At 36.5% G+C, this 27,960-nt stretch overlaps 1 protein-coding gene across 1 annotated transcript; it reads right to left on the bottom strand.

The window, feature by feature from the left end:
• On the bottom strand, nucleotides 1–27,960 carry SCYL2 (SCY1-like 2 (S. cerevisiae)). The gene is made up of 17 exons (XM_010148732.1): nucleotides 27,784–27,960; nucleotides 20,678–20,835; nucleotides 16,914–17,058; nucleotides 16,463–16,612; nucleotides 15,642–15,863; nucleotides 14,673–14,789; nucleotides 12,416–12,541; nucleotides 10,831–11,007; nucleotides 6,998–7,120; nucleotides 6,520–6,633; nucleotides 5,880–6,012; nucleotides 4,567–4,685; nucleotides 3,792–3,892; nucleotides 2,983–3,049; nucleotides 2,762–2,851; nucleotides 1,551–1,670; nucleotides 1–955 (listed from the first exon to the last, which is right to left on the bottom strand). Exons 1-17 carry the CDS (start codon nucleotides 27,958–27,960, stop codon nucleotides 305–307), a joined length of 2,790 nt encoding a protein of 929 aa, XP_010147034.1. The 3' UTR covers nucleotides 1–304.

Raw genomic sequence — 27,960 nt, 5'->3', positions numbered from 1 at the left:
TGACCGAGTACATTTCTGGATAATTCTGGAATACTTGGCTGCTTCTGTTTCGATTGAGTCTATGCATCCTACCTTCGGTGCTCTGATGTTTGGTGAAGAGACAGGAAGTCTTTAGCACGTAAGGTGACTTTGCACTTAGCAATTCCACTGCAGTACCAGGTGAATGCAAAATCAGTCTTTTGTCCAGTGCAAAAGTCTTTGCTGGGCTGAAAGTTTCCAAGTCATGCTTTTACTAATCGAAAACCAGACGTTAATCAGCTTACCCATGATCTGAGTTTCATCATCTTTGAAAGAAGAAGACATTTTACCCAAAGAGATCTTTTAAGTCATTACTAGCCGAGCTGCTGTTTGCCATTGTGTTTGCTGGTTGTGCAAAGTTCTGAGGAGCAAAGAAAGGATTACCCTGTATACCGAAGCCAGGCTGTCCTATCATGTTCATCTGAGGTCCCAGGACTGAACTGCTCGCGCTTGGGGACCCTTGTGGGGGTACAAACTGATTAACCCACTGGCTTGATTTCTGTTGAGCCAACTGTTTCATACTAACTTTGGGTTTTTGAGGACCAAAAAGATTATCTAAAGCTGACATATCTGGGGGTCTGTTTTGTTGTGTCAGTGGAGAGATTGCAGACGCAGCATTCATAGGACTGTAATTTGGCATACTGGCAGTTGGAACAATGTTCATCTTGGTTGTTCCTGCTGCGCTTGGACCACTGAAGAAATTCTGAGTGGTGGGACCAGCTCCCATACTGAATCCAGCAGTCTGAAACCCCATATTAGTATTTAGTCCGTTTGTCACGTTCCTCTTTGTGTTGTCAACAGGTGATGAAAAACCCATTCCAACACCCATAGGAGGGACAGAAGAGAAGCTGTTTGAAGATGCAACGTTAACTTTGTTGACAGAATGGCAAGTCAATGACGACATATTGTCTATCAAGGTATCTGTCAAGTCTTTTGTCTGCAAAACACATAAAATGCCGTTAAATGCTTTTCCTGTACAAACACACCCTAGCAACAGTCTAACATTGCTCCTGCAGAAATAGCATTCATTTTTCAGAATTTTGAATATGCTGCACGGAATTGGGCATGAAATGTAATTATACACAAGAGCAATTAAGTTATTTTTGTTCTTTGCTACTTAGAACTAATTGTTATGTAGTTTTAATTTGACAACTAAGACTATATATGAAGGACTACTGTGACATTTACTTGCATGCCTGGTTCCTATCTCCAAGCCCTTTATGTATTAGTTAATAAACTCCTCAGAGCAAAACTTTCTTTAATATGTGCTTTTCCATTATCTAGAACAACCTCCCAGTAATAATTATTCCTTTGGAAACTCTTGCCATTTAAAAAGCGGGAAATATTGCTAATGATTAAAATGGAAGGCAGATTAAAATTTATTTTAGTTTTTCTCAGCTGTGCCATTGTACTACCAGTGAAAACAAAGGTGACTCACAGGAGAAAAAAAAAATGCTAAATGCATACAGCACTTGAAAGGAAAAAGCATCACAGCTCCAATGGACACAGTGCAGCACGTTGTTTTTTCTCACCTGCTTCACTGGAGGGGTCACTGCAGTTGCTTGTGGCTTAAGAGGTTGCTGGCTCTTCAGTTTCTGTGCCTGTTCTTGTTCTTTAGCTAACTTTTGCTTCTCTTCAAGTGTAAGTGATGCCTTTAAAAGGGAAAGTACTGACACTAAGTTGCACCTAATAGTTATTCTTAGATTGATATTTTTATTTCATAAATAGCACTGTTGTTTCAGTAATATCTCCTAGAACAATAGATACTGTTTATAAGAAAGAGACAGTGGGTAAGCACAGAATCTATTACAACATTTATCATATTGCTAAAAAGTACTTAGAGCAAAGAAATCCAATATTAAAAGTAGCATAATGAGAAATAAAGAGGTATCATAACAAAACCATTTTAGCTCTGTCTTCTTAATGTTAGGCATAAGAAAAAGCATTCTTCACACTTTTGGATTTTTATATGGCTACCTACTGGCACGTGATACAGAACTGCAACTGACCATGCAGTTGGAAAGGAAATTTTATTTTAAGATTGTTTATGAGGTGTTTCAGGATTTTGACTCTTCTTTTGCTAATGATGAAGGATAAAATCATAAAATAATTCCCCCGTAGTCTAAAATCAGTGAGACAGTTTGGATAACTGGAAATGGAAATCGTAAAGTGTATAGATTCCGAGAAGCCTTCATACAATTAATAGCATGAAAAGAATTTTACAAGTTTATGCTTATGTTTAATATTCAATGTTATGTCATGCTTCTTCTTCGCTTCCTGTATTTATCCCCATACTGTTTTTCTTAACTTCGAATTGTACAGTAAATGCTAGTCTCTGCTACTACATGGAAGTCTACATTTTGTCTTCATCTGTTTGTAATTTTATCATAAAGTTTCCTCTCTTGATTTTCCTATCTAAATCCACTGCTGGTTTCAGTTTCACTGAGATCTACAAGTAAGGAGAAAGAAAATGACCAGCAACTTATGATCCTAATTGCTGCCTACCTTGTACAAAGCTGTTTTCAAGGAAAGGCTTTCATAGTAATTCAAGGGCATGACTGAACATTTTTCAGTGGCCCTTCACATATGACAATGTAAGGTGCTGTGCTATACAAAAGCAGTTCGTTTTTCTTTCAGAGCTTTAAGTATGGTAAATATTTACACAGACTCTTGTTATTCAACCGTATCAGCCTTGTATTAGACAGATGGATGTAACAGAATACCAAAGCAAAGTAAAACACACCTTTTTCTGTTTTGATGACATGTCGTTCTCTTTACTATCACATCCACTACTTAGAAGGTCAGTTCCACTAGTATTAAATACCTTGTCAATCTGTTTAAGTTCAAAGAAACAAAACTTGGTTATTTGAAATGCTGTAATTTAAGGAAACACACATATTGACTAAGTAATTTTAAATCTCGAATTTCTACACGTAAGTAACCCAATACAATATTGTTGCTTACCTGATTACTTGTACTACTAGATCTTGCCTCTTCAGACACACTCATTTGGTTAGCTATATCCAAAGACCTATATGGTGCAGAGTATACATATTACAAAAGGTAACTTTGCAGTCACTTCCACAACACTAATTCAGCAATGCAGATTATTGTTCTGCATTTAAACAATACAAAAAGATTGCATTATGAGAGCACTGCCATTTTTAAAGAATGCCTGTAGGACGGGAAAATGTTAATAGTGTAGACTGTCAAGGTTTCCTAATGATCATTTCACATGGTCTCAGTTCCTTCTTTTGAATGGGCGACACAAACTCTGGGCAGCCCAAGTTAATTTGTCTCAGAAATCTCACCTCCTATCAGACTCCACAAAATAGTTCTAAATGTCTTCAAATATCACGGCCTTCTAAAAGGCTGCAATGATTATGTTTCTTCAGCATGGTTTATGTTCTCAACAAGTGCAGAAAAGCAAGTTTGCATATAGAAGCAAGACACAAACTATACTAGGTGAGCTCAGTATAAACTTTTACATGTAGCGAATTAAAAATTATTGATGTAAAATAATGTGACTGAACTGTATAAAAATAAAGCATTTTACTCTCTAAAACCACTAATATCACAATATTATCATTCTAGGACTAATAAATCTTCTGACAACTGTGCTTATTCGAGGTAGTTCTCAACTACTGAACTAAAAATTACTTAGATTTTTTTATGGCTATGGCTAGAGTTTTCTCTCATTTGCTAAAAAATTAATTGAAATTTGTCTCTGCTCACTTGTTCCTTCTCTAATACAAACATAAACAAACACTTACTTCTGTTGTTCTTGCATGACATGAAGTTGCTCAAGTTTGGTTTTATGCTCTGACTCCAATCTGTTAAGCATATCTTTTATAACACAAATAAAAGAATTGAACTGGAAAAGAAATATAGAAGGTGTTTGAATTTTGCAGTGATGGAATTCATACATGTGTAACTTAACAGGTAATACCCATAAAAATGTCAGATAAACTGCAGATTTTCTAAATAATTTATAACACACTTCACGATCCTGCATTACATACCCAACTATAAGCAGAGCGTATACCGAAACAATGAAAAATATGTCACTAAAGAAAGTAAAAAAAAGTGCAGCTACTGCAGAGAAAAAAAAACACAAATGAGTATTACCAGAACCATTTTCAAAAAAAATCCTATTAGGTACTGCATTTCCTAATATTTCATAGTAACATGATTGTGTATCTACGTTATCTGCAACATTCACAAACAGAAGAAAGGGAAGAAACATGAAGATTGTACTTGAGCTTTTAATCTGAACTGTAATTATGTCAGTAGCTAACTGCTTTTGCAGGATATTTGGAAGTTGACAGTATTCATTTTGACATTTTCCACTACATCAGTTAAATCCACTGAAAAATAAAAAGCTTTAAATGTGCAAATACAGAAATACTGGAAGGCTTTTTGGTTTTGTTTATTTGTTTGTTTTCATAACAGACAGACATACAGTAATGTAATTTTTCTCTGACAACAGTTTAAATTTTTTCGCTGCCAATGATGAGGTAAAAGCATGCAAAACGGTTATGTTCCTACCTGATTGAGATTAAGATTGTTCTCAATACTAAGAGGAATGAGATGGGGCAATACTCTTCCAGCAAGTTGTTCTTTGGTAATTCCCAACTTCTTATGAGTAAACGTACATTTGTAAATACCTGACAGACAACATGAAAATCACAAGAAATTGTTTAGTAAACAAGGTGACCAAACCCAAGTAGCACGCTCAAATATGTACTGATAACCTGAAGGTCCACTGGCTCTATGTGCAAGCAGGGACAATCATGACCAAGGGAATCGTAAAAGCTAAGTAAATCCACCACCAAAGTTCAGAGCAAGAGGAGGTCCAAAGTACTGCTTTGCAGCTATGAAACCTGATACTGGTCAATGTATTGTTCCAGTCCATTACCGGAGAATTTGTGTATTTGAACAGATCACGAACAACTGAGTTACCACAAACTCACAATTTGCCACTGAGAAATTAATCTGCATTAACGAAGGATGTGTTCTCTCCTGGTACACTGAAATGCCTAGGAGTAACTATCGCACTGCTCTCTGATCGCATTTTACAAACACTCTTACCTAGAAGTTTGGGGCTGTGTTACCCATAGAATCAGAAACCACGCATAGTTTTTATCTGTTCCAAGCTCACTGTAAAAACAATACTAACAGTCATGAGGGATCCAGTGTTAAGCCTACCGCTTCTGTAGTGTTTCTGACAGGAGGATTCCTCTGCTTAAGCAGCCTACCTCTGGTGGCAAACACTGAACATACTAGCATAAAATAAGGAGCTTTCCTCACTTTTTATGGTTAGTATTAGAACAGAGCTGTCAGCTGGCCAGAAAAGGTATCACATGCAAGATGGAATGTATTATGATTCCGAAATAAAAGGAGAAACCAAGTGTATAACATTGACTTCAGCCCATCGTTTTCAAACGAGGGTTCACTTTGTTGTCAGTAAGAGAGATGGTCACTGTCTTCCAGACTTGGCCACGCAGTCACACCTCTTTCTGGGCAGTGGCTCTGGTGATCTGGTCTCCTTGAGCCCATTCAAGTTGTTAAAATCACACATCCTGAGGTAGGCAAGCACCTGAGTGGCACTAGAGAAGCACAGCTGGGAGGGGGGCCTCCCCTTTCAGGAGTAACAAGCCATTAGGTTTCGTTAGCTGTTTTGTGAAACCTCACCCAGTCTATGCTCCATTGCAGGGCAAAGGCAGCATTGTGTGCTTAGAAGTCCTACAAAATTAACCTAACAAAACCTGCAGTGAAGAGCAGTAGATTTGTAGGCAATAGTTTATAGCACAAAAAATTGTTTAAGCACAAAAGAGGAGAAAGTTGAAAGTATTAATTACCTAAAATTCCCATTAGCACTGCAGGTTCCTTGGATGGAATTTGTTGTAGAAAAGGTAAAATATCATCAAGCACAAACCATTTATCCAAGTACTCCAAAATCTTTCCTAAGCACACTAGTGAGTTTACCCGGACCTGTGAAGTATGACAAGAATTTAACAAACCCTTTACTATATTTTTGCCTGAGGGGGGGGAAAAAAAAAACCAAACCTATACAAAGCTCAGATGAAAACAGATACTGCTGAAACTACAACCTCCATATCTGAAAATTCAAGACAATTAAAAAAACCCACCCTTTTGTGTCATGAAAGGAAAAATATATATAGATACACACTTCTCACAAACCCCTGGCTCTTCTGCAGGATAAACACCATTTACATATATTATTCTGGAATGAACTTTAACAATTTTTACAGTATTGCTGACAACAGTAAGTTGTTAACAAATTTAAAAATTGTTGGAGTAAAAAAAAACTAAGTGGTGCTTTTGCATTTGTAAAAAATAAAAAAGAAGCTGAAAAAGAAATCAGGGCACATTGATGGACTTTTCTTTAAAGACACAACAACAGAAAAGCCAAAGTAAATAAAGGTAACAACATTTTCCGAGGACTGAGAAAGAGATAAAAATTTTGGTGATACTTACAGCAAGAGAAGAAGTTTGCAAACATGCATTTTTAATTCTTGGAATTAAGGAATTTTTCATGGATGGGTAATCTATTAAATTGGCAAATGTGGGAATTATGTTTAGGCATAGAGCCTATTAAAAAAAAAAAAAACAAAAAAAAAAAAAACAAAAACCAACTGCATAAGTTTAAAAGGAAACATGTGTTTATTATAAAATTTGTACTAATATTATTCAAGATCAGAATTAGTTTAAAGTATCTTTTTGAGCTTTCCTTTTATGGAGATATTTAAGGAAATATCATGTTCAAATAAACTGAATTTTATTTTACTAAAACAAAACTCCTTCAATAAAACATTAATCTCTCTCAACATTCAGAGGTATTACACAGCCTTATGTTTTTTCAAGTAAACAAATACAGTGGTATACAAAAAGCTGGCAAAAAGCTTAATGAAAAAAAGAAAAGAAAACTTTTAAATAAAGGCTGCAACTACAGTACCTGGATCTGAATTGAAGGTGCTTCCAAGGCTCTATAAACCATTGGTAGGACACTGTTCTTTATTTCATCCGGTGGAGTTTTGGTTAGAAGCAAATCCATTTTTTGCAGGAAGATCAACAAGATCTATTAAAAGAAAGACAATTCAGAAGCCAAAAGTTTAAACTCTAGAAACATATACTTACAATTTAAAGTGTGTTGTATCGTATCAGAAAAACTTCAGAAGTTTTCTTGTAACTCAGTAAATTTGATCACTTACCATGTTGCTTGCCTGAAGGCATGGAAGACAAAAAACACTTTGACATATTACTGCATTTTAAAAACAGCAAATACAAATCAAACAAAATATGCATGTTCTACACTAATACTTCTGAAATAAGAAATCATAATGGCTAAGGAAAGCTCTTTTGTTAAAATCTACGCAGAGAAAATATTTATATGCACATCAGTATTGAAAAAGCTAAACTTTCAAAGAACTTATGGCTCAGATGCTGTCCTCAAAGCATTTGATCACAACTCCACATATAAAAGCTGCGTTCCATCAGTATCTAGAATCAATATAGGGACACAATGAAAAGAATATTACAGCTAGTATATGGACACAAAATAGCTTCATTGTATTTCACATGGAAATTGTATATCATAAATTAAAAAATCCCAAACAAAAAAGATGCACATCACGTTAACCTAAAAAGCAACACTAGAACAGCACATTTACACAGTGGGATTCACCTTGCTTAGGCATAGCTGCTATTCCAAATCACTCATCCTGACACAGCCTCCAGCAGAACAAGCTATGTAACTAAGACTCATGTCTTATCTCAGATAGGTAAGGCAACTTGCTACAGGTGACACTGACTATTCACTGATATCTGAACTCCTTTCAAAAAATAGTTTAGACTAGATGGATGAATTGTGGTGAATGGCAGGTATCACATTCATAATAAAAAGCCAAGTATTTAATAGGAAAAAGGTTTCAATTTTAAGTCAAAAATAGGTAGGAATCAGTGCTTCTATGTCAAATAAGCAGAGGTATAAGTGTAGAAATACAGGTGTACCTAGACCACATATAAATTTCCCCTTTTGTTTGCCTCCCTTACAGGGAAGAAAAATAAATTCTTTTAGACTGCAGCTAATGTGTGCTTTCTTACTGTATATTTGTAATTACCCAAACTGTATACACACAGACTCTCATTCATTCATTCATTCCTTCCATGAACATGGATTTTGATGCAGTATCCTCACATTTGGCAGAATTAGGATAAAATGGGCCAGATCAGTTTTAATGTTGTATTTTATAATTATTCTTGAATAAAATTCTTTTATTTGTCCTAAACTTGTCTTTTTGAAACATCCGTGTACTCATAACACTGCTCTTCTCTTGTCTAGCAACCCTGTAATATTGTGGCATGAAGGTTTCTGTGAGCTAAATGTGTATTTTTGGAGAAGGATCATTTGATTGTTTTCGCAAATATGAAAAGGACTTAAATGAAACCTGTTACATAGCAACAAGAAAAGCTTCTTTAAAACAAGAAGCAGATGTTTGAACATATAACGGACTGCTTTTAAGTTAAACATTGTACAGTGTAGTCATTTAGATTTCACAACTGTTTTCCACTGGCTATCAATGCTTTTCAACTAAGATAACATAAAGCCGCACTGGTTTCGGTATCTCTCTCTACCTTTTCTTTAACTGGAATGTAGTTCATGCTTTTCCAATGAACTGCCTTTATTTTTACCTTTCTAAGATCATATTTGATACTTTGTATCTATTTAAGTAGAAACGAAGATGTCACAGTCACAGATTCAAACACACTATGCAGTCAGTAAGTGGCAACAGTTCCACTCTACAAAAAGCAATGCTAAAGATGTGCCTCACACATCAGTAGAGCCCAGTGCTTGTCAGGGTACACTTTGGTGTACTGAATCAGAATATGAATTTACAGTACATCATATGCTAGCTCTCTACAGATTCCCCTAGATATAAAATCAAGGGTTTGTCTACACTGGGAAGTCATGTCAGAGTAAGCTACAATGGTAATTTACAGCACACCAGTTACTACTCCATGCCAACCTCTAAGAGTACCATAAGAAGTTTAACTAAATATTCCATTTTCCTAGTATACATTCCCTCATACAAAGATATAGTGAACACTGGATAACAATTTCTTCATACAGAATTACAGAAGCCTCCCTATGATTCATTCACTTCCTAACTCAAGTGCCCTGCAAAAGCCAAGCAACAGGCCTCATACAAACCTACAGGAGGATCTTGAGAGCGCTTGGAAGAAACACTGACCCCTCTGGTGTGTGCCCCTCTCCATGAGTTACAAACACACAGGACCTGGATGGTTTTGTCTTGCACAAAGACAGTCAGACCTGGAATTCTGTCCTCTGGCACTCTGAGACTTTCTATTTTTTTTTTTCCCTTAATTCCTAGGTCAGGTTTTCAAAGTTAATATAGCAGATGACTCAAACAAACCTTGCCATACTAAAAAGACCATAGAGATAGAATAATAACCATAGAGATAATAGCAGAATAAGCCATCTAGTACTTAGTGTGCATTAAAAATGTCAACATAAGAATTTAATATGCAGTATCTGGAAAGGTACAGAAAAACTTTACAAAGCTCGCTCTTTATGAGCTGACCCCAAGTCTTTATTTTGCTTCCCTCATTTCTCAAGAAATGATACAGCTTTTGTGCTCACTATGCTCCAAATATAACTGATACGAATTTTTTGCCATGAAGACCGTCTCACAGATCTGATGTTAAAGGTAGCAAAACACAATGTTACCTTTTAGGATGAAACAGCACACTTAAGATGTTCACTGGCTCTTGGTCTGTTAGACATTTAATTTTTTCAAGACAACAACAAAGCTAAAATAAATCCCCAGTGCACCCAAAGTAACGAACATTAAGTAGATCTAATTTTCCGAGGTATTCTCAGTTACACAGTTATCCCCTTTCCCCCCTCCCCGCTATAATGAGAGTTCTCCGATCTGGTTTTCTGCAACCCAGAAATTAAAGTTCTACTTGTTCATTCCTATGTTTACCCTGCCCCTCAAGTGCTCTGCAGAGAAGTAACAGCATCCAGCAGTAAAAGGTGAGCTAGAAGGAATGTGCAGCTGCATTTTATCTGGGGAGCCACATGCCTAACAGTGACAGAATTCTCAGGAATCATCATGCACATGGTGTTGACAAAAAGATGCAAGAGCTTTGTTCCTTTACAGTAATGCTAATGACTCACTACTCATGCATGCAAACAACAGAAAAGAGCATATTTTACTTACACAATACATTTGTCAAATAAAATGAAACAAAATACACAAATTTGTGCACAGCTCTCAAATAAAAACTATTTTATTAACACCAATAAACAGCGTAAGAGAGTGTCAAAGTTACAACTTTTCCATGGATATAAGGAAAAATAAAGTCATAGGTTCAGTTACTGGTAGATTATATGCAAATATGGCAGTGTACAACCCTGCTCAGATCAGCTAGATATGTGATACAATACTTACAAATATACCTTCTACAACCTACCAAAAATAAGAATTGAGAGGTAAATCAAATGTTTCCTTTCTTTTTTGGCTAATCTAATATAATTTATAAATGCAAATATGCACTCAGAGAAAACCCATCTCAAAAAGCAGGGGTAGAGGCTTTGTGAATTTCCTGGAAAACATTTATTTCGTATGGATCAAGACTGAGTGTTTGGACAACTAGAGAGCAGATTGGGCAATATGTGTGAAGCTGGAAAAGGGCAACAGAACAATTAGTCATTTCTCAGGTTAAAAACCACCAAAAAGTGTAATCTGAACAATATTCACATACCTGGATTGGTTCTTGCTGCTTAAAAACAGGACCAAGATCAGGCAGAATGAGCCTGATATATTCTTCTTTGGTGCACTCCTCAGCAATTAGGAGAACGTTAGGCAAAACAAAAGGTACCATATCAGGGTTCACAAATTCAGAAGTCAAGCAAGGCAAAATTCGCTGAATTATGACACGCTAAAAGAAAAAAACAAGCACACATCACATTGCACCACACTGCAGTAAGAGATACCACTGTGCCAGCTCAACAACTATTGTATTTACCTGATATTTACAAAAAAGCTGGCAGACAATTTTCAATTTTGAACTCTTATTCCCACAGTATACTCTAACCAAATTACACCCTGTTTGCTCTCAAAATGTTAACTGGAGACTCAGACAACCGTGAAGCTCAACAAAAAACAATTATAGGGCTTTGAGTCACATATATGAATTATTCTATATGATTTCTTAAAACAGACCCTTAGAAAAGACCCTATCACCCCCTCAAAATAATCAGCTTTTCAGTACCCCATTACTCACTGAAGAAACACATAATCCTACCATATCTCCCTGTAAAACTTGAGGTACATTCCCCAAATTGGGATGGATATCTACAGTAGAGTTAGACATTCTTAAATGCTTTTAGAGTCAACAAAGTTCACAGTTCAAAGGCACAGTCTCTTTCCTCATAAAATATACTTTCAGCAGAGGAAAAAAAAAAAAAAAGAATGCCTTAAAGATGATTCGGTCAGTCAGTGGCTGTCTAAAGTTACAGGAAATACATCTCATCTATTTCCAAATTCCCATCTATTTCCAAATTCAAAGCATCAATGAGTTCTATCAAAGGCAAAAATTACTAAATTAAGGAAAGATTATTAAACATGAAGTCTGAATTTTGCAGTGTGTAATTCAAAACAGAATTACAAATAAAGAGATTTAATACAACGGTTAAGAAGCTCAGCTATTCTAGTATGGGTTAAACTAATACCATTTTTCTGTCACAGATGTATTATGCCTTACGTAAATTAAAGAATACCACAAGAGGAAAAGGAGTCAGTCTAGACAGAGTGTCTAACACTACACAGGAGGACTCTAATGACAGGCATTTGCCTTTGAGGTTTCCGAGCACTGCTAGCACAAGAAAGCACTTAGTCCGCTGAGGGAAGGAAGATCTGCACCATTCAACATTAAAGTAGTGCCTTGCTATGAAAAAACTTGAAGCAATCTTACTGGAAGAAAAGGTGGCATGATGACTTCAAAGAGCTATGATAGCGTCTGAAAACAAAGGGAAAGCCTTGGAAGTGGAGAGGAGACAACTCCCGTCCAAAGTGGGATGAACTACAAGAAGACATGCAAATGATGGTTCCTTACACACATTCATAGCACAATTTACCATTTTCCATGTAAATAATTACTGATAGCTGAGGAGTATTTCCTCATCGATTATTTTCTAATCTCCCCTCTTTCCTACTACTCTATTCTGACAGTCTCAAGGCAGTCTATTATGGTACAGTGCTATGAAAAAGCCCAGCATTCCCAGATTCAGAATGTTAACAGATGTTCACATATTTTTAAACTATTTCAAGACGTCACACAGACATACCTTAGGTAGCTTTGGCAGAACCTTTGGTAGACCTTTAAAAAACTGTGATTTCTGAAGGTTATCCCTTTGAAATAATGAATCAAAATACTGAAGCGTCATTGCTCCTACATCATCGAAGAATGGTATCTGAAAATAAGAATCAAAGCTTGTGATCTGGATGGAGACAACAATGACACTGTTACAAAGATTCCATAATATAATCATTTATTTGCCTTCTCATTGCTCTACAGTAAACCTTTACAAAGATGTGCCTGCGACGAACAAAGTTCATTCTCACATACTAAATACTATAACATTCACAGATAAAGCTTGATTAAGACAGATTTTTCCTAGCATTTTAAAGAAACCCGTGCATGTTATGTGTGTCTAAGTTAACTTACTGTATACGGAACAATGTTTGGTCTACACAAATGGAATGAAAAGTAAAATCCTTGATTAAAAGTTCTTCTAGGAATAATTATGCTATTTAATATTACAACAAAGGATTACCTATTAGGCCATCCAGATCTGGCTACCACCCTTGAATGAATCAACAAGCATTTATATGAAATAAATGTGTAAATACATAAATTTCTCTCCAATGTTCATATGCTCTTGTGAATCCAGCCCACTATAATTTCTCACATGACTTCCTATGTTTGCATTACTCCAGCAGAGGGCACAGGCCTTCTTAGGTACTCTAACAAGCTTATAAAGATGGCACCAAAAAAATGGGGAGGTTAATCTATAGTTGTGGTATATAGTATTAATACTGATAGAGCTGATTCATCACTAATGAAAGATTGATAAAAATACATGATGATAGCAAGATTGCCTATATAAAAATCCATTCCCAAATATTCAGTTTTCAGTTAGCAGATGAACGAAAAAAGTAGAAGAGTATCTATCCCAGACCTACATGGATTGGAATGAAAATTTCTGCATGCAAAAACTTGCATGGGTAAGATTCCTCCTTGCTGCTAGCTCTGTTTTAGGGATGGATATAGCAAACCTCACAGGCTTGCAACAGTTAAAGACAAAGCATGGTCTCTCAGACTAGAAACTTGTTTTCAGTTGAAAAATATGTGCAAGAAGAAAGGCCATGAAAGCATTTATTGAAGCTCTGTTGTAATGCAGAAGAAAGCTGATGAGTAGGGCAATAAAGAAGAACAGAATCTATCAGCAAAGAATTAAAGCTAATCTGTACTGTGGACTTAAACTCTGTCTTCCAGATAACACACCAGAAGGGATATGACCATGGAATTCTACACGGGTTAACATAAACTAGTTAAAACTAACAAGGTAAACTTGCCCATGTCAAGCTGGCCATAACAAACTGCTTTTAAACTAAAGCTCCAATACCTCTACCCTGCAGTTCAGTCTGCAGTGCAGACACGGTAAAAGAGACTTAACCTCTTCCTAAAACCACACTGCTTAATACAACCATTTACAAATTCGTTTGTTGTGGTCCTTCAGACAAGCCAGTTGAAACCTGAGTAATTTTTGGCAATTTCCTCGCTACCCATCTTTCAGCCCATATGTTAGCAGAACCATTACCTGTTCTCCCTCCCTTCTTCACCCACTATTTCTTCCAACTGTTGAAACACTGATTTCTCTCTCTGCGCACAATACTTTATATAACAGGAAAAGAAGAAAATTGTTTAGCTAAGCAAATCTATAAACAGGAACTTGAAAGGCTATCAGATCTGAAAAAATAGGGTATGAGAGAGGAAACATCATGCTTTTAAGTTCTACTTTCAGACAGAAAAAGTGATGGAGGAGTTGGTAGAACTAAAACTTAAAATTATCCTGCTTGCAATTATTTTTTTCTTCATTCTGACATGTAAGCTCTGAATATATTTTAAGCTATTCTTCTGCATATTTAAGAATAGACCAAAAATCATAAGCCAGAAGTTAATTCTTACATTTATTGCCCTTTATCATTTTATGGCTTTAACATCCTTCTAATACACTACTAAGCACTAAAGCGTATAAAACATAGCATAGAAAATGCTTCCAACTGTATCGGAAAGCAACGAAATGGTGTTTCATTGAATGTTTATTCTAAATTCTGTCTCAGCAATCACTCCTTATTAATAAAGGTCAGCATACGGACAACTTTTGGCATCAACTAACATAATTACTTCTAAATTTGTTTAAAAATATTTAACATTCCAACTAAAATTACTAACAGGAAAACACTTTAGAATATTGTTTCTACAAATCAATCACGGTTTTCCCCTCTTCCCTATGGCTACTGTATTTTCTGTGAACTGACCTTAGTCATTTGATCTGCGTCTGGTCTGACTGCTGGAGCTACATTTAGGAGCAGCTTTACATGTTCGCGCACCTCTTCTGGTATATTCTGAAGAGTATTGGAGCTTAAACGGCTCAGCTGTGAAAATAATGTAAGCATATTCACCATGAGGTCAGAAAAACCTGCATAGAACTATTTCCAATACACAACAGGACTATACTTTGTTCCCTTCATAGTTCCTCTACCCATGCCTTTGATATTCCTCCCTTCTCTCCTTTTATAACCTATTTTCTTCTGACCCCTCATAGTCTTCTTTCTGTCTCGCAACAGCCTACCTGCTCCAGGTCACATTTCTGTTTCCAACTTCTCGTTGTGTTCAGGTTATCAGAAAACACAAACCCAGTATTTTTAAACAGGTATATGTTATTATCTGAGGTGTTGCCTACAGACATTAAAATGCGGTACACACAACCAAGGCAATGGGCACCGAAAGAATTTACGACAAAGGAAACTTGCATGTGAATGTACATATGGGTCAGTCAGCTGATCCAAGCATCCGTATTCTGTTAATATTCATAGTCCACAAGGAGTGTGAAATAGCTGATCGCTACGTGGATGCCAACTGCAATGTCAAGTGATCAAATCACTCTGAAGACAGCTGTGGGTCATCCTCTACCTTGTGTTTCACACTGTTCACCCCAAAAGGTAAAGTACTTGTTCCACACGACCAGCATTCAACAGGTATATAGAGAAATCAGGTAAAAACCGAAATTTGTAGATTATAAAGTTGGTATGTCTAACCTCTGCACATATTTTTATTTGCCATGTTTTGCTTGAATTCTCTTTTCTTGTTATAAAGATGGCATGCAAGGTAAGATACTGTTATCAGATTGTTCATGTTGGAGCATGGGTGTTGTGTTCTAAATATTTAAATCTATTTTAAAACAGTCATTTTTCATACAAAAATCAATTAATAATAGTCACAAATACCTGATCCAGCTGCCTGCTAAAGCTTTTATAAATATCCTGCTTGTTGACCTCAAAAATTGGTTTCCCTTTATTAAACACTGCATACATAACAGCTCCTAGAGAGTACATATCACTGGCTGTCTCACAGCTCACAGACAGAATATATTCCGGTGCCAGATATTCAGGATTTGGAAGACACAAGGATGGCAGGTTTGGATCCCATTCCTTACAAGGGAACTTCGGCTACAAGAGAAGTAAAAGCAAGTACATTTATTAGGGATCTTCAAAGAACTTTTAATATAAGAAATTCAAGCTGCAAAACCCAATTACTTCACTCAAATTCAATTATGAATGAAAGAAACAGAGTAAGGCAAAACTGTTAAGAATCTGTCTCTGTAGCACAGAGTGGATTAGCGGATGCAGTTAAGTCTGTATATTACAATTGGGAAGTGTAATGTAAAATTGAAGCATTGCTGTAAGAGGGAAACATGAGCTATGATGGGAATTTCATTTTAGGGGGTAGCAACCAGGCACTGAGTGAATGCAACAGATTAAATAGGGTAGCTCTGCATGTCATTCAACATGACAATGAGCAGCAGCGGTACAGGCTTCAGCCTCTGTCTGAAACTATCGCTAATCTATTTTGACTCAACTGAGACAATTCAGGTTCTTTCTGTGATGACCAAAGGCACTTCAATCCAGACCTGTGCCATACGTTCAAACTTCCTGCCAACAAAATACAGAGGTGAACATTAAATGAATCTGTATTGAAATGCAAGGCCATGAAACTGGTTTCAAAGATCTGAGTTTCAAATTTAATGATGACAAAGATTCATTGTTACCTCCTGTTCAGATGGATTTGTTGACTGGATACAAAAATCAAAGCCCATAATTTTCCAGGCTCCACTCTTATTCAAAATTATGTTTTCAGGAGTAATATTTCCATGGACCATTTTCACACTGCTATGTAGAAATGACAAGCCTTCAGAAACCTGTTAATAAAAAATTATTGCATCAGGTTAAATATCCCTTAAGACATTTACAAAAATTCTGTTCCTGTGGTCACGCTTACATTGGTAAGTCAACTAAGAAACAATTTGTCACAACTGTTTTAGACTATGTCTTAAAGACTATGTACGAAGAAAATTAAAAATACATGGGTAATCAGCAGATGAGATTACTAATGTTGATTAACTATCACAGCATAAGAAGAAAAATGTTTTTCAAAGTTGAACAACTTATTCACCAAATAAAACCTGGGAGCTACTGTTGTAAGGACAACCTGTGTCATACCTGAAGCAAACCGTATTTGGTCTCGACATCATAAAGTTTGTATTCTTTAATGTCAGATGGTAAAGGAGAAGGTAGGTTTTCCCAGTTGCCAAGAGCATTAGCTAAACTTGCACAGACTGGTTCTGTACAAAATGCCAAGCAATCCCTGTATAGGAAACACATTAAAACATTTGTGGTAAATAAATGTAATAAATCTCTTAACTGTGAATAAAGAACCATAAAAACATCACATTACACATTACCAGAGCACTTGGTGCTACTTAAAACCATGTTATATTTCAGGTTTTGAATTCTTGTAAGCAATACTATACTAAAAAGAAATATACAAATATCTGAAGTATTCAAAATATACTAGAATGAAGTTATTTTATTCTCTTACATTCACAAACATCACTAATGATGCATACAATGCTTCATAAGAAGTTTTAACAAAACAACGCAAAACACAAATATGCTTGTTGTATGAACTGCAGTCTGTATGAGAAGGGAGGCTTTCTACATTATTTTATCTATTGCTTTCTTCATGAAAAACTACAGGTCTTGTTTATGCATTTTTGCATCAAGTGTTTGAAAAAGCACAGATGAAGTACACTTCTGCACATAAAGTGGACTGGTTGTAATATTGTGCTTCAAAATTTAAAATTTCCAAGTCCTAAAAACAAGGTATGTCTCCATTTCCCAAACTTCATGTAACAGACAGAGTCATTCTTTATATCCACATTCTTCATATTGGTCTGCACAGTGCTGGAGGCCCTGGACAGTCATGGCAACTCATTTCTTCTGAATAGTTTTAAAATTTCTTTGGAGGAAGCATTACATGGATGGTAGGATACAGACCTGGTTTAAGGATGAGTAATTCATGAGAACACCGAATACTGCATCAGTAGGAACACAGAAAACTCAGACTGAGTAGCAGTAATAAAGATATATTTTTTAATATATAGTTATAGGCAAGAAGACAGAAGCCCAACTTTTTGTTCATTCCATAAAAACATCACAGAAGACACAATGCCTCCGCATGAAACTACCACATAGTTTTTATGTACCTCAATAATTAACAAGCTTGCTCTTTGAAGTAAAATAAGGCTGATGAAACATGCAAACCTCTTATTACTCATCCAGATTTTAGTTTTATCTACTGACTTCCTGAGGGAAAAAGAAGTGAAAACACCATTGAATCCTAAGTGACAGAACTTCTTGGTTTCCTCCCTACCATTCTGTTAACACCATCCCGTTCATGTTTCTCTTCACAAAACTAGGGCTATAGAACTAGTTTCTGGAGTAATCACAAGGAAGAATCAGATCACAGAAAGACAAATCTGACTTTCAGTCTGACTTCAGCTTCACAATACAGCTTATATGTTTCATTATGGTTAAGGCACAGATGATAGAAAACACCAAGGGAACAGTGATTCAGTGGTTTTCATAACAAACTCTGATTGCTGTTGTTTTGAAGGAATAAAAAGATAGCTGTTTATTTTTCACTTTAGAAGCTAATTAAATAAGGACCCAAACCAGAGTAACGGAAGGATGGGGCAAATCTAATTAAAGCAACTGAATACTGCAGAAGCTGATGTCTGCCATGCAGTGTGGGTTCTTTAACAGTTCCCTGAGTAATATCAAAATGAAATTCAGAGCAACATAATAGAAAGAAAACAAGTTAAAAATAACAGTTATGCCCAAAAACGCATATGCTTTGGGAAAAACTGCAACAGATGGAATGCCTAGTAAACCAAGTATCTGTAACTCTTCACTACTATTTTTAATCACTAGTAATGACATTATGAGAGAACTCATAATTTGGCTTTTATGCTCTTTTCTCCAATAACAAGTTAAATATAGAAGAATACTGCTCATCTGTGCTGTTACTGGAATACATGACCAGTTGCAAGTAAATTTGTGTTAAGTATTTAGTAGAAATAAGGAGGTATTCATTATATAAATGCATGTAAAAATGTATACATCCTAATATTTAAAAGACATTTATTTTAAAGATATAATACCAATAATATGAAGCAGAAACATCCTATTAATAGTGGAAAAGCTACCTACACACTAAGGTCAGAAAAGTATGGCTTTTCTTTCTGTACCTACTTCAGCTGTGCAGGTACAGCAAGTACCCCCTTGCCCCACAAAGGAGCAATAAAAGAGTGACTTGCAAGCAGTTCAACAAAACCGTATATTACTTTGGAGGCACAAAAAAGACCAGGTACAGCCTCGTCAGAAGGAGGCCGTGACACATTTCTTCAACAATACGCACACTGGAAAGACCTGCAGTTCTGAAGAAATCTTGCAGCACACTTGCACAAGGTTACACACACAAATATTCCAAGCAAACTCGTCTTTCATGAAGCTCCTCCAAAAACCGTCACATCAGTTTTTGGTACAGCAAGCAACTGGACAGGTTTTGTGCAAGTGGTGTTTCTATGGGTAGTTGAACATGCTGAGCACGGATAGGCGAACAACTGCAGCAAAGCACAGGGCACTACTAAAGTCATGAACGAGAACTCTGACATAACTACACTGTTAATTTTACTCAAAAGGCTTAAATTCTTCACAAGGACAACACCAGAGATTTCTTAACACTCCAAGGTATGAATCTCAGCCTTTCTTCTGAAGTGCAGAGTTCAGGGAAAAAATAACTACAGACGCAGTCGCTGAGTCAACTGAAATACTGTGATGATTTTAGGAAAAAGCCTGAGCCTCTTCCCCAGAATACACTGGGATTCACTTGTATACAGTAATGACTGAGATGACTCTTTGCTATTTAGCATGTAATAGTTTATTTACTGTTGTAGAGTACTGAGAGCTGTCTTCAATTACCTAATTAATCTTCCTTAGGCTTTCGTGAGGGGCATACTGAACCACAGGGGCAATGACAGCTTTGAACCCTTCTTAATACAAAACGTGTTTGGTACTGGAAGAAAGATACATATGAATATGCAAGTGTCATTTAATCCCAGAAATATTTCCCCAGGTAGGCATCACAAAGATGAAGCAGCATTCCTACAGTATACTCAGCTCCTAGAAGGGAGCACTTCTGGAAAAATGCAAGTTAACAGAAACAATTGAAAATGTACAAGTTCGAAAGGTAGTGTACATGAATATTTATTAGGCTACCATTTAGAAAAACTACTTTGGAAAAAACCCTGAAACCTTCATGATCTTCCTCAATAGGAACAGGATCAGCTTTCTATTTAAACATGAAGCTGCTTTTTTTTGTTGTTGTTGTTGTTAGGTTTTAGTGTGCTCTTATCACTACAGCTGAACAATAAATCTGTAAGTCTAACCCACTACTGTGCCTAGTGACCAGCCTTACACAAATCAAATACAATAGGCATTTGAGGACCTTTTACACACGTAAGTGAGCACAACACATACAATTTACCAAAAATCTCCAATCTCACATGCACATGGTACATCTCAAAGAAAACATATGCATGAACAACCTTTTGAAAGAAAGCAATTTTTTAGAGAGTTCTTTAAAAGTGAAATTAATTGAACTACCAAATTTTCATGCTGTAAGGGTCATGTGTAGCCTTACAGCTGCAACCGGACTAAGATCATGCAAAAGAGTACTAATTAGATTCACTAGATTCACACCAGAAATGCATCGTATGGATGAAGGTGGGGTGAATACCAGTCTCACGTGAGTAAATGCAGTAAACGTGAACCTCATCAGATTTATCTGTTGAATGTTCCAGATATTTTACATCCAGTAACAACAATGATTAAGAAAGTCTGTTCAACTTCATTAGGCTTACCTGGATTCTTCCAACGGATGCTGAACAGTAAGTAGACGAGGGTGTCTAAGCCTGGTTAGCTGCTGAACACCTCGTTTTAAAGAATCAATAATCTGATCCTTTTCAAATTTTTGATACTTGTCTATTAGCTTCTTATCAAAGACAAAAACAGCCACTTCCTAGAAATGAGCAACAAAATTCACTCGGTATATAACATAGCCAAAAAACAAGCTTATACACCATTATATATACACACACACACATTTTTTGAATCCCACCAATGCAGTAAGTATTTCAAGATATCTATATATATGTACATATTGTCCTTACTTTGTTCCAATCATCAGCACATAGGTTACTGTGCACAAACTCTGGAATATTATATATTTTAAGAGTTAAGGTACTACCGCTCCTTATCTTACAAAAAGTAATAGGTAAACCACTGTGCACAGTCACAAATCAGCAGATCCACAGGACAGAAATCAGCTTGATTTTACGCGGATGAAAACATTTGTATCGACTATGAACAACTGAAATAGTCTGAACATATATGCATTCACTTGGCGTGAAATATATAAAGTGGTATTTTATTAAACCAGACCCCATCTCAGCATTCTGCTCCAAACCAGTATGATCTCTATTAAACTAGACATTCATAAAACATAATTTATAGTCACAGTAATCAATTAATTTGATCAGACCATTCACATGATAAAACATTAAGAATTTTGTAATGCTTAAACATGTGTAAAAAGAAGTGCCAGAAATGTGGTAAATGTCAAAAACAGAGAACAAGTTTCTTCCAACCAACCTCTGCAAAAGGAGTGGGACAAAATTAAGAAATTTATATGTAACTTTGAAATTACAGAGGTGGACATGAAATAAAAAATAAGATTACAACAGCACCCTGGATGCCATTAAAGAGAAATAATCAACTGGGGGGAAAAAAAAAAAAGGAATTAAAAACTTTATCATGGAACACAGACTTACTTACACTTCTGCAACAGCGTTATGAATAACAATAAAGGTTAGAAAGCAGTAGAAAATCATATGAAAACACAGTTTTCAGTCCCAAGAGTAAGTCTATGCTCTTGTACTGCACACTTTACAACCATTAATCTAATTAAAATCTCATAGGAACAATTAGGTTATTGATTTTTAAAAAAGACTTCTAGTTGAGTTAGTTACAAGTACACTTCCTGCTTCTATCCATACCAGCTCCCTGCTCCAACTCTTGGATGTGTGATGGGTCAAACATTTACATTGACACAAGGCAGGGAAGAACTAATGACAGGAAATGGAAGATACACACTATTTAAAAAATACACATTTTCCAAAGTGTGAATATGTTGAGCAACATGTGGCCAGTAACAAAATTTCAAAGTAATACAGCAGTTCTGAAAGCACTTCTGTTTAATGACAAGACAAAAGAATCAGGAAGTGAATATTTAAATCAGACACTATGGGACATCAGCAATGGTTTGAATATTTGATGATGGCTGTAAGTTCTGTTGGTGCTTGCTGCAATACAGCATGGTTTGTTTGAAGTTTGACAGAACTTTTACATATCCGAAAATTAGCTCATATTTAAGTATGTATATGAAATTGTAGTATTCTAGGTATGAAAATGATTGCTATCATATTGATTTTACAGATTTAGTTATTGCGGAGTGTCAAGAATCAAAGTAATTTGAGCTGTGTCACAATTGCTTTCAATACTTTCATTTTCATGTAACACGTCTGATGCAAGAAGAAAGCGTACAGCCACCTCTGCTCATGGATACTAAAATTTAAATGTGTTCCGATACTAACAATTCAAAATATGGCATTCTGAAATTCAATTCCATAATCAACACTGGTTTTTACATGCAGAATGCCCTATCACCATATAGTATTTTAACCCCCGTAAGTCACCAGGTATTATTGTACAGAAGAATGAAGAGACAGCTGAGTCATGGGCCACAGAACACACTCTCGATGCACAAAAATTACTGAAACCATGTAGTGCTCTTGGAAACGTTTTAAAGTACTCACTGCTTTATGCAGGGTTCCCTGTCAATTTCTGACTATATCTGTTTTTCCTTTTGTGTTTTACAAGAACTGATACTCAACCCCAAAAAGGAGGGCTACTTACTATAGCTGGTAGGGATTCTATTTCCTGTATTTTTACTGAGATAAGCGCCTGCAAAGGCTTACATAGTTACTACTGCTTTCCACAGAAAGCTCATGGGGAGCTTCCACTTTATTTTTTTTCATTTCACAGGTTTAAAGGAAGAGTATCTTCCTCCTGCCAGGATGAAGACCTTCAAGAAAATGTCTGTTGTTACTGTGTTTTTAACATGAATCACTCAAAAGATCACTGTTTAAGTTCTACAATGCCTTTGCTAAGGAATTAAATGTCACCTGTGCAAAGAGGAGTAAGCATTGTCCTCAACATGCAAGACACAGGACATGGTTTAACTGGGCTAGAATCACATTAACTCATCTGGAACACTTTTAGACACTGAAAAGTGTAAACAAGGTCTTTTTGATTGTGCTTGTGTATTTCAGAGGAATCCTATCATAGAATCCTAGAATGGTTTGGGTTGGAAGGGACCTTAAAGACCATCTAGTTCCAACCCCCCTGCCATGGGCAGGGACACCTTCCACTAGGGCAGGTTGCTCAAAGCCTCCTGTTGACCATTGTCCCAAAGACCTGGCATTCACTAATATATCCCTTCATGAAGGTTTTTTGTCCATGTACTTTTAATCACTAAATGCACCAATTTCCTTTTTCCAGCTTCTTTGGGCAGCTTTCCTTTGTACTGGGTCTGTCTGAGATGGAGTTAACTTTCTTCATAGCATCCCATATGGTACTGTGTTTTAGATTTGTGGCTAAAACTGTTGGTAACACACCAGCCTTTTGGCTGTTGCTCAACAACCCTTGCACAGGGTCAAGGCTTTTTCTTTTTCCCAGTCTGCCCCCACAGTGAGTAGGCTGTGGGTAGGCAGGAGATTGGGATGGGACACAGCCGGGACAGCCAATCCTGACTGGCCAAAGGGCTATTCCATATCATATAACATCATGCTTGGTGATAAAAACTAGGGTAGAAGAAGAAGGGTGTTTTTGGCTTCCAAGGTGGCTGTTGTTTGTAGACTAGCCTGAGGATCGGCCTGCCTGTGGGATGCGGTGAACAAGTTTCTTTGCTTTGCTTGTTTTTCCCCCCATTTCCTTCACCTATTCAACTATCCAGATCCTGACCTAAGAGTTTTCTTGCTTTTCTTCTTCCTATTTTCTGCCCCCATGCTGCTGGGGATGGGGAAGTGATTGAATAGCTGTGTGGGTATTTTGATTGCTGGTTAGGAACAATCCACCACATCCTCCAAGTCCATTTGCAATCCTGCATTCCCTATGAAACACACACCAGCTTGAAACAGATGCTGACAGTTTGAAATGCATGTCTATATTTACCCACATAAACACCCTATAAACCACAGAGAATGAAAAAGTCCTGCTCATATCTTAGCCAATACAACTGCTGTAGCAAAACAAAACAAATATAACAACAAACAAACAAAAAAAAGAGTGAGAGATAAGTAATTCTCCCTGACCAGAAAAAGGCAACCCAGGCATGTCACGCTTTTTCTCCTGCCCCCAAGAGGAAGGCAAGAATTCAGAAACACCCTAGGTCTGTATGTTGAAAAAGATGCAAACAGAACTAGAAAGTATTTCTAAATACTTTCTAAATTCTATTCCTTGATAATGGAATAGCAATACCTCTTCTATTTATCTCATTGCATACTGAGAAAGCATGTTAACAAAACCTGTAAAACATTGAAGTGCTATAGTGAGGAATGCTGCAGAAACTCAAATCCTTCTGGTTTCAATGACATTTTGAATGGTGTCAAGTAATAGTATCAGAAACTACGCACAGAACAAGAAGAAAGAAAAAAAATAACACACAAAACATTAAATAACTACAGTTCACCATCTATCCTGTGAACTGAATGATGTAGTGCTCTCAGGGAAAAAAATTAAATGTGATCATGTTAAGGATTAAGTCATGAACATAAAAGCAAAGGAAATTTCAAGGTAGAAGTCAAAGATCTTATTTTAGAAACTTTGCTTGTTTTCCCTTTCATTTCTGGTCTCTATTTTACCCATATGCACTTACGCATGTTTTTAATGACTAATCAAATGTAACTCAATATGCAAACACATGACGTTTTACCAAAGCCTCCCACTATGCCAAGGAAAACAGTCTCTCAACTAAAATACGGGAAAGCAATCCAGTATTACTCTGGTCTGTTGCCAGGAAAAGATTTTCCTCCAGCTTTTGGGGGGGTTTATACTGAGAAGCTTGCCAATGTTTTGTATAACTCTACTTTCCCATCAGTTTCAGTTATAAGGTATACAACTGTTTCACTTTTCAAATGAATTAGCCTTGAAAATTTTAATAGTAGGAAGCTTTCATTTCAAAGCTACCATATACACAGCCAAAACAACAAAAAGCTGACTTACCTACCATTAATATATTTAGTACCAAAACAGTAAAAGTTAAATACAGGTACAACAGTCTTGAAATGGAACCTCCTTAATTCTGCTAGTTTTTATGACTGAGCTGCCAACAAGAACTTTAGGTGACCTTACCCTATCTATGTCTTTAGGATCTCACTTTCTAAGCAGAAAAAGAGGCAAGTGCCCTATTATGCCAGAACAAAGTGCATAAAGTCTAAGTTAAAACAACCCAAGATGAGCAGAAACGCATACTGTAAAATTAGCAACATGTTACTTCATGTATACATGTATAACCAGAAAGACTCATAAAGCTTTCAAACAAACAGCAGCAAATCAGTTATCAAATAGAACCAGACAAACATATGCACACAAGTAAGTAATTTCCTCACATTCTGTTAGGCTGCTATTCAGTCACCTACAAAGTAAGGAAGACAAGACACATTAAAAAAAAACCCCAAACCAACCAACCAAATGTAAACATTCAAAAATCCAAGAAAACCAGAAGGCAGGAACCAGGCGGAACTCTGAAAAGAGGAATAAAATCATACATATCTACTGTCACCAGAGATGGAATATTTGTAACTGTCCAGTGACTTCAAATAGGAACCAAATTTTTCCATATTTGAAATCTTAACTTCAGCTGACCAACTTCCCTAAGACTGCTGATTTCAGTTTGTCCTGAGAACAAAGATTTCTGATCAGTTCTACTGCTGTAATGCAGTTGTTGTTTTATCTGGCTACAATGACTTAAATAATTACTTGTGTTGTTGTAAAGAAACAGTTAAGTGGGCAATTAAGCTCTTACACCCTGCTTGGCTGATTACAATGTGCGTTTACTGTAAAAAAACTAAGTGCTTGTAGCTCCAAATCAGAGACACGCTTGCAATAAAGCAAATAGGTGCATTGCTCCACGAAAGTGACTTCTGACACTTGGAAAATGACAGCCAGCACCTCCATAGTGCCCAGCCAACATTCAAAGGGTACACGCCACAGAAATAAAAAATAATGTTAAAGAACAGATATTGCAATGCAAACTGTTTGCATTGCCGCACAATTTTATTTTGCAATGGCAAACTGAATGTTGATGTGATGTTACCTAACTCGTCATATTAATAATGAACAGTAATTGCATGCCAAATCACCAGCCATCTAAAATTCCCTGCAGTATAACTGCTGCTGTGTTTTTAATGACTACTGATTTCACACAAACATAGAGATGTTAGTCAGGGTTTACAAAGATACTGCAGGATCACATAGGTAACACCTGAGCTAAAACTCTGCAGTGGTCAGAACACCCAGCCAAAGCTTGAAAAACATGATCGACGGGAAGCAAGTTACACACACTCTGTCAATGAGGCAGTAAAAGAAATTTGCTACAACTCTCCAGACCTTAAAGCTACAACAGCTACAGGTTAAATGCTTAGTGGGCACAGAGATTGTATAAAACCTACCAAAACTACCATACTTTCAGTGTTACCCTTCCTTCATATTGTTGACTAAAACCAAAAAAAATCCCAGTTGGTACACTGGGTAAATTCAGTAAATACTATATGTGTAGTTCTGCAACAGCTAGGCAGATGCTTGAGAATACAGAAGTACCTGCCTAACATTATCCAGATTCTGTCATAATTAAATATTCTCCACAGACTATTTATTCGGCAGAGCGTATTTCTTCTCTATTTGCTATAGTTTATTTTCCTACCATCTAACATATTGTATATATGTTTTCCAAAGTTACTCCTTTGTGTCCATTTCTTCTTGATAGACGTGTAGCAAGGTGATTCATTGTCTGTGGGGCTCCACATCACTTCAGCATCAAGCTTAACTGCAGGCCGTAACTTATTAACACTTCTATTTGCTCACTGAGAATTCTATTTCCTCTCCAAGTCTGAAAAAAGACTTTTCATATTTCTCCAGTATGACAAAATAATTTCCTATAATAACAAGTTCTGAAACTGTTTCAGTCAAACCTTCTTCTAAGGTCACAATCCCACTTTCATTTGCACATGTGACTTCAATTGAGTCAAAAGTTTATATACTAGTACTTTCAGACCTAATACTTTAAGGAAACCAAAAGGGAACAATACTGATTTTCAAGGAGCACAAGGAAGGCACAACTCACTTCCTCCACAACCTCCTCCTCTATGACATGCCTTCCTGTTACTCTATCTCATGACTCAACACTTCTAACCCCTCAATTTTTCTATGGCAGCTGAGCAAAATCTACAGTCTCTTTTGCTGAGAACAAGTGGTGGCATACTTCACAATTATTTTAAACTGTAAAAGTCCAGTACTGCTGCCAAAAAAAAAGGTGCAAAATAAAACAAATTGAGGAACCGACCCATGTTAAAACAAACTTCTTCCTTTTTGTCAGATCACTTTTAACTCAAGATTAATTCTTGATCTTGGTCTCAAATTGTACGCTATGCATGCAGAACCACTCCTTTCTCCCGCAGTACAGGCTTAGAGCAATTATCACCTATGTACCTGAGAATATTACATTAAGTTCTTTGGTTCATTTTACTTAAAGTACTACCCTTAGCATCAGTCAGTTGGATTTTGTTTTTAAATGCCACTTACCCACTGCTACCAAATGCTTGTAAACTTAGGTCTTTACTTGACAACCCACCTGTTTTGTTGACTTTTTAGTTCCATTAAATATCTTCCAAGCAAGACCATTACCACCACTGGCAATATGTCGGCCAACATCAAATTCCCTGGTAACAGGATTTCCCATGACTGCACTGGTGACATCAGCCGTTACCTTTGTAACGGTACTCTTCAATTTATTCAGCATGGACTCCAT

The sequence above is a fragment of the Eurypyga helias genome, unplaced genomic scaffold (genome assembly GCF_000690775.1).
Source record: "Eurypyga helias isolate BGI_N326 unplaced genomic scaffold, ASM69077v1 scaffold15140, whole genome shotgun sequence".
NCBI lineage: Eukaryota > Metazoa > Chordata > Aves > Eurypygiformes > Eurypygidae > Eurypyga > Eurypyga helias.
This window is presented reverse-complemented; position numbering and strand designations above follow the sequence as displayed.

What these genes read in the sequence shown, in the direction of transcription:
- SCYL2 (XM_010148732.1), bottom strand. Translation starts at nt 27,960, where the DNA reads ATGGAGTCCATGCTGAATAAATTGAAGAGTACCGTTACAAAGGTAACG. An exon ending in CTAAAAAGTCAACAAAACAG is followed by an intron (nt 20,836 to 27,783) that starts GTGGGTTGTCAA and finishes GCTCATTTCTAG; the next exon opens with GAAGTGGCTGTTTTTGTCTT. An exon ending in CAAATCCATCTGAACAGGAG is followed by an intron (nt 15,864 to 16,462) that starts GTAACAATGAAT and finishes CTTCTCTTGTAG; the next exon opens with CCGAAGTTCCCTTGTAAGGA.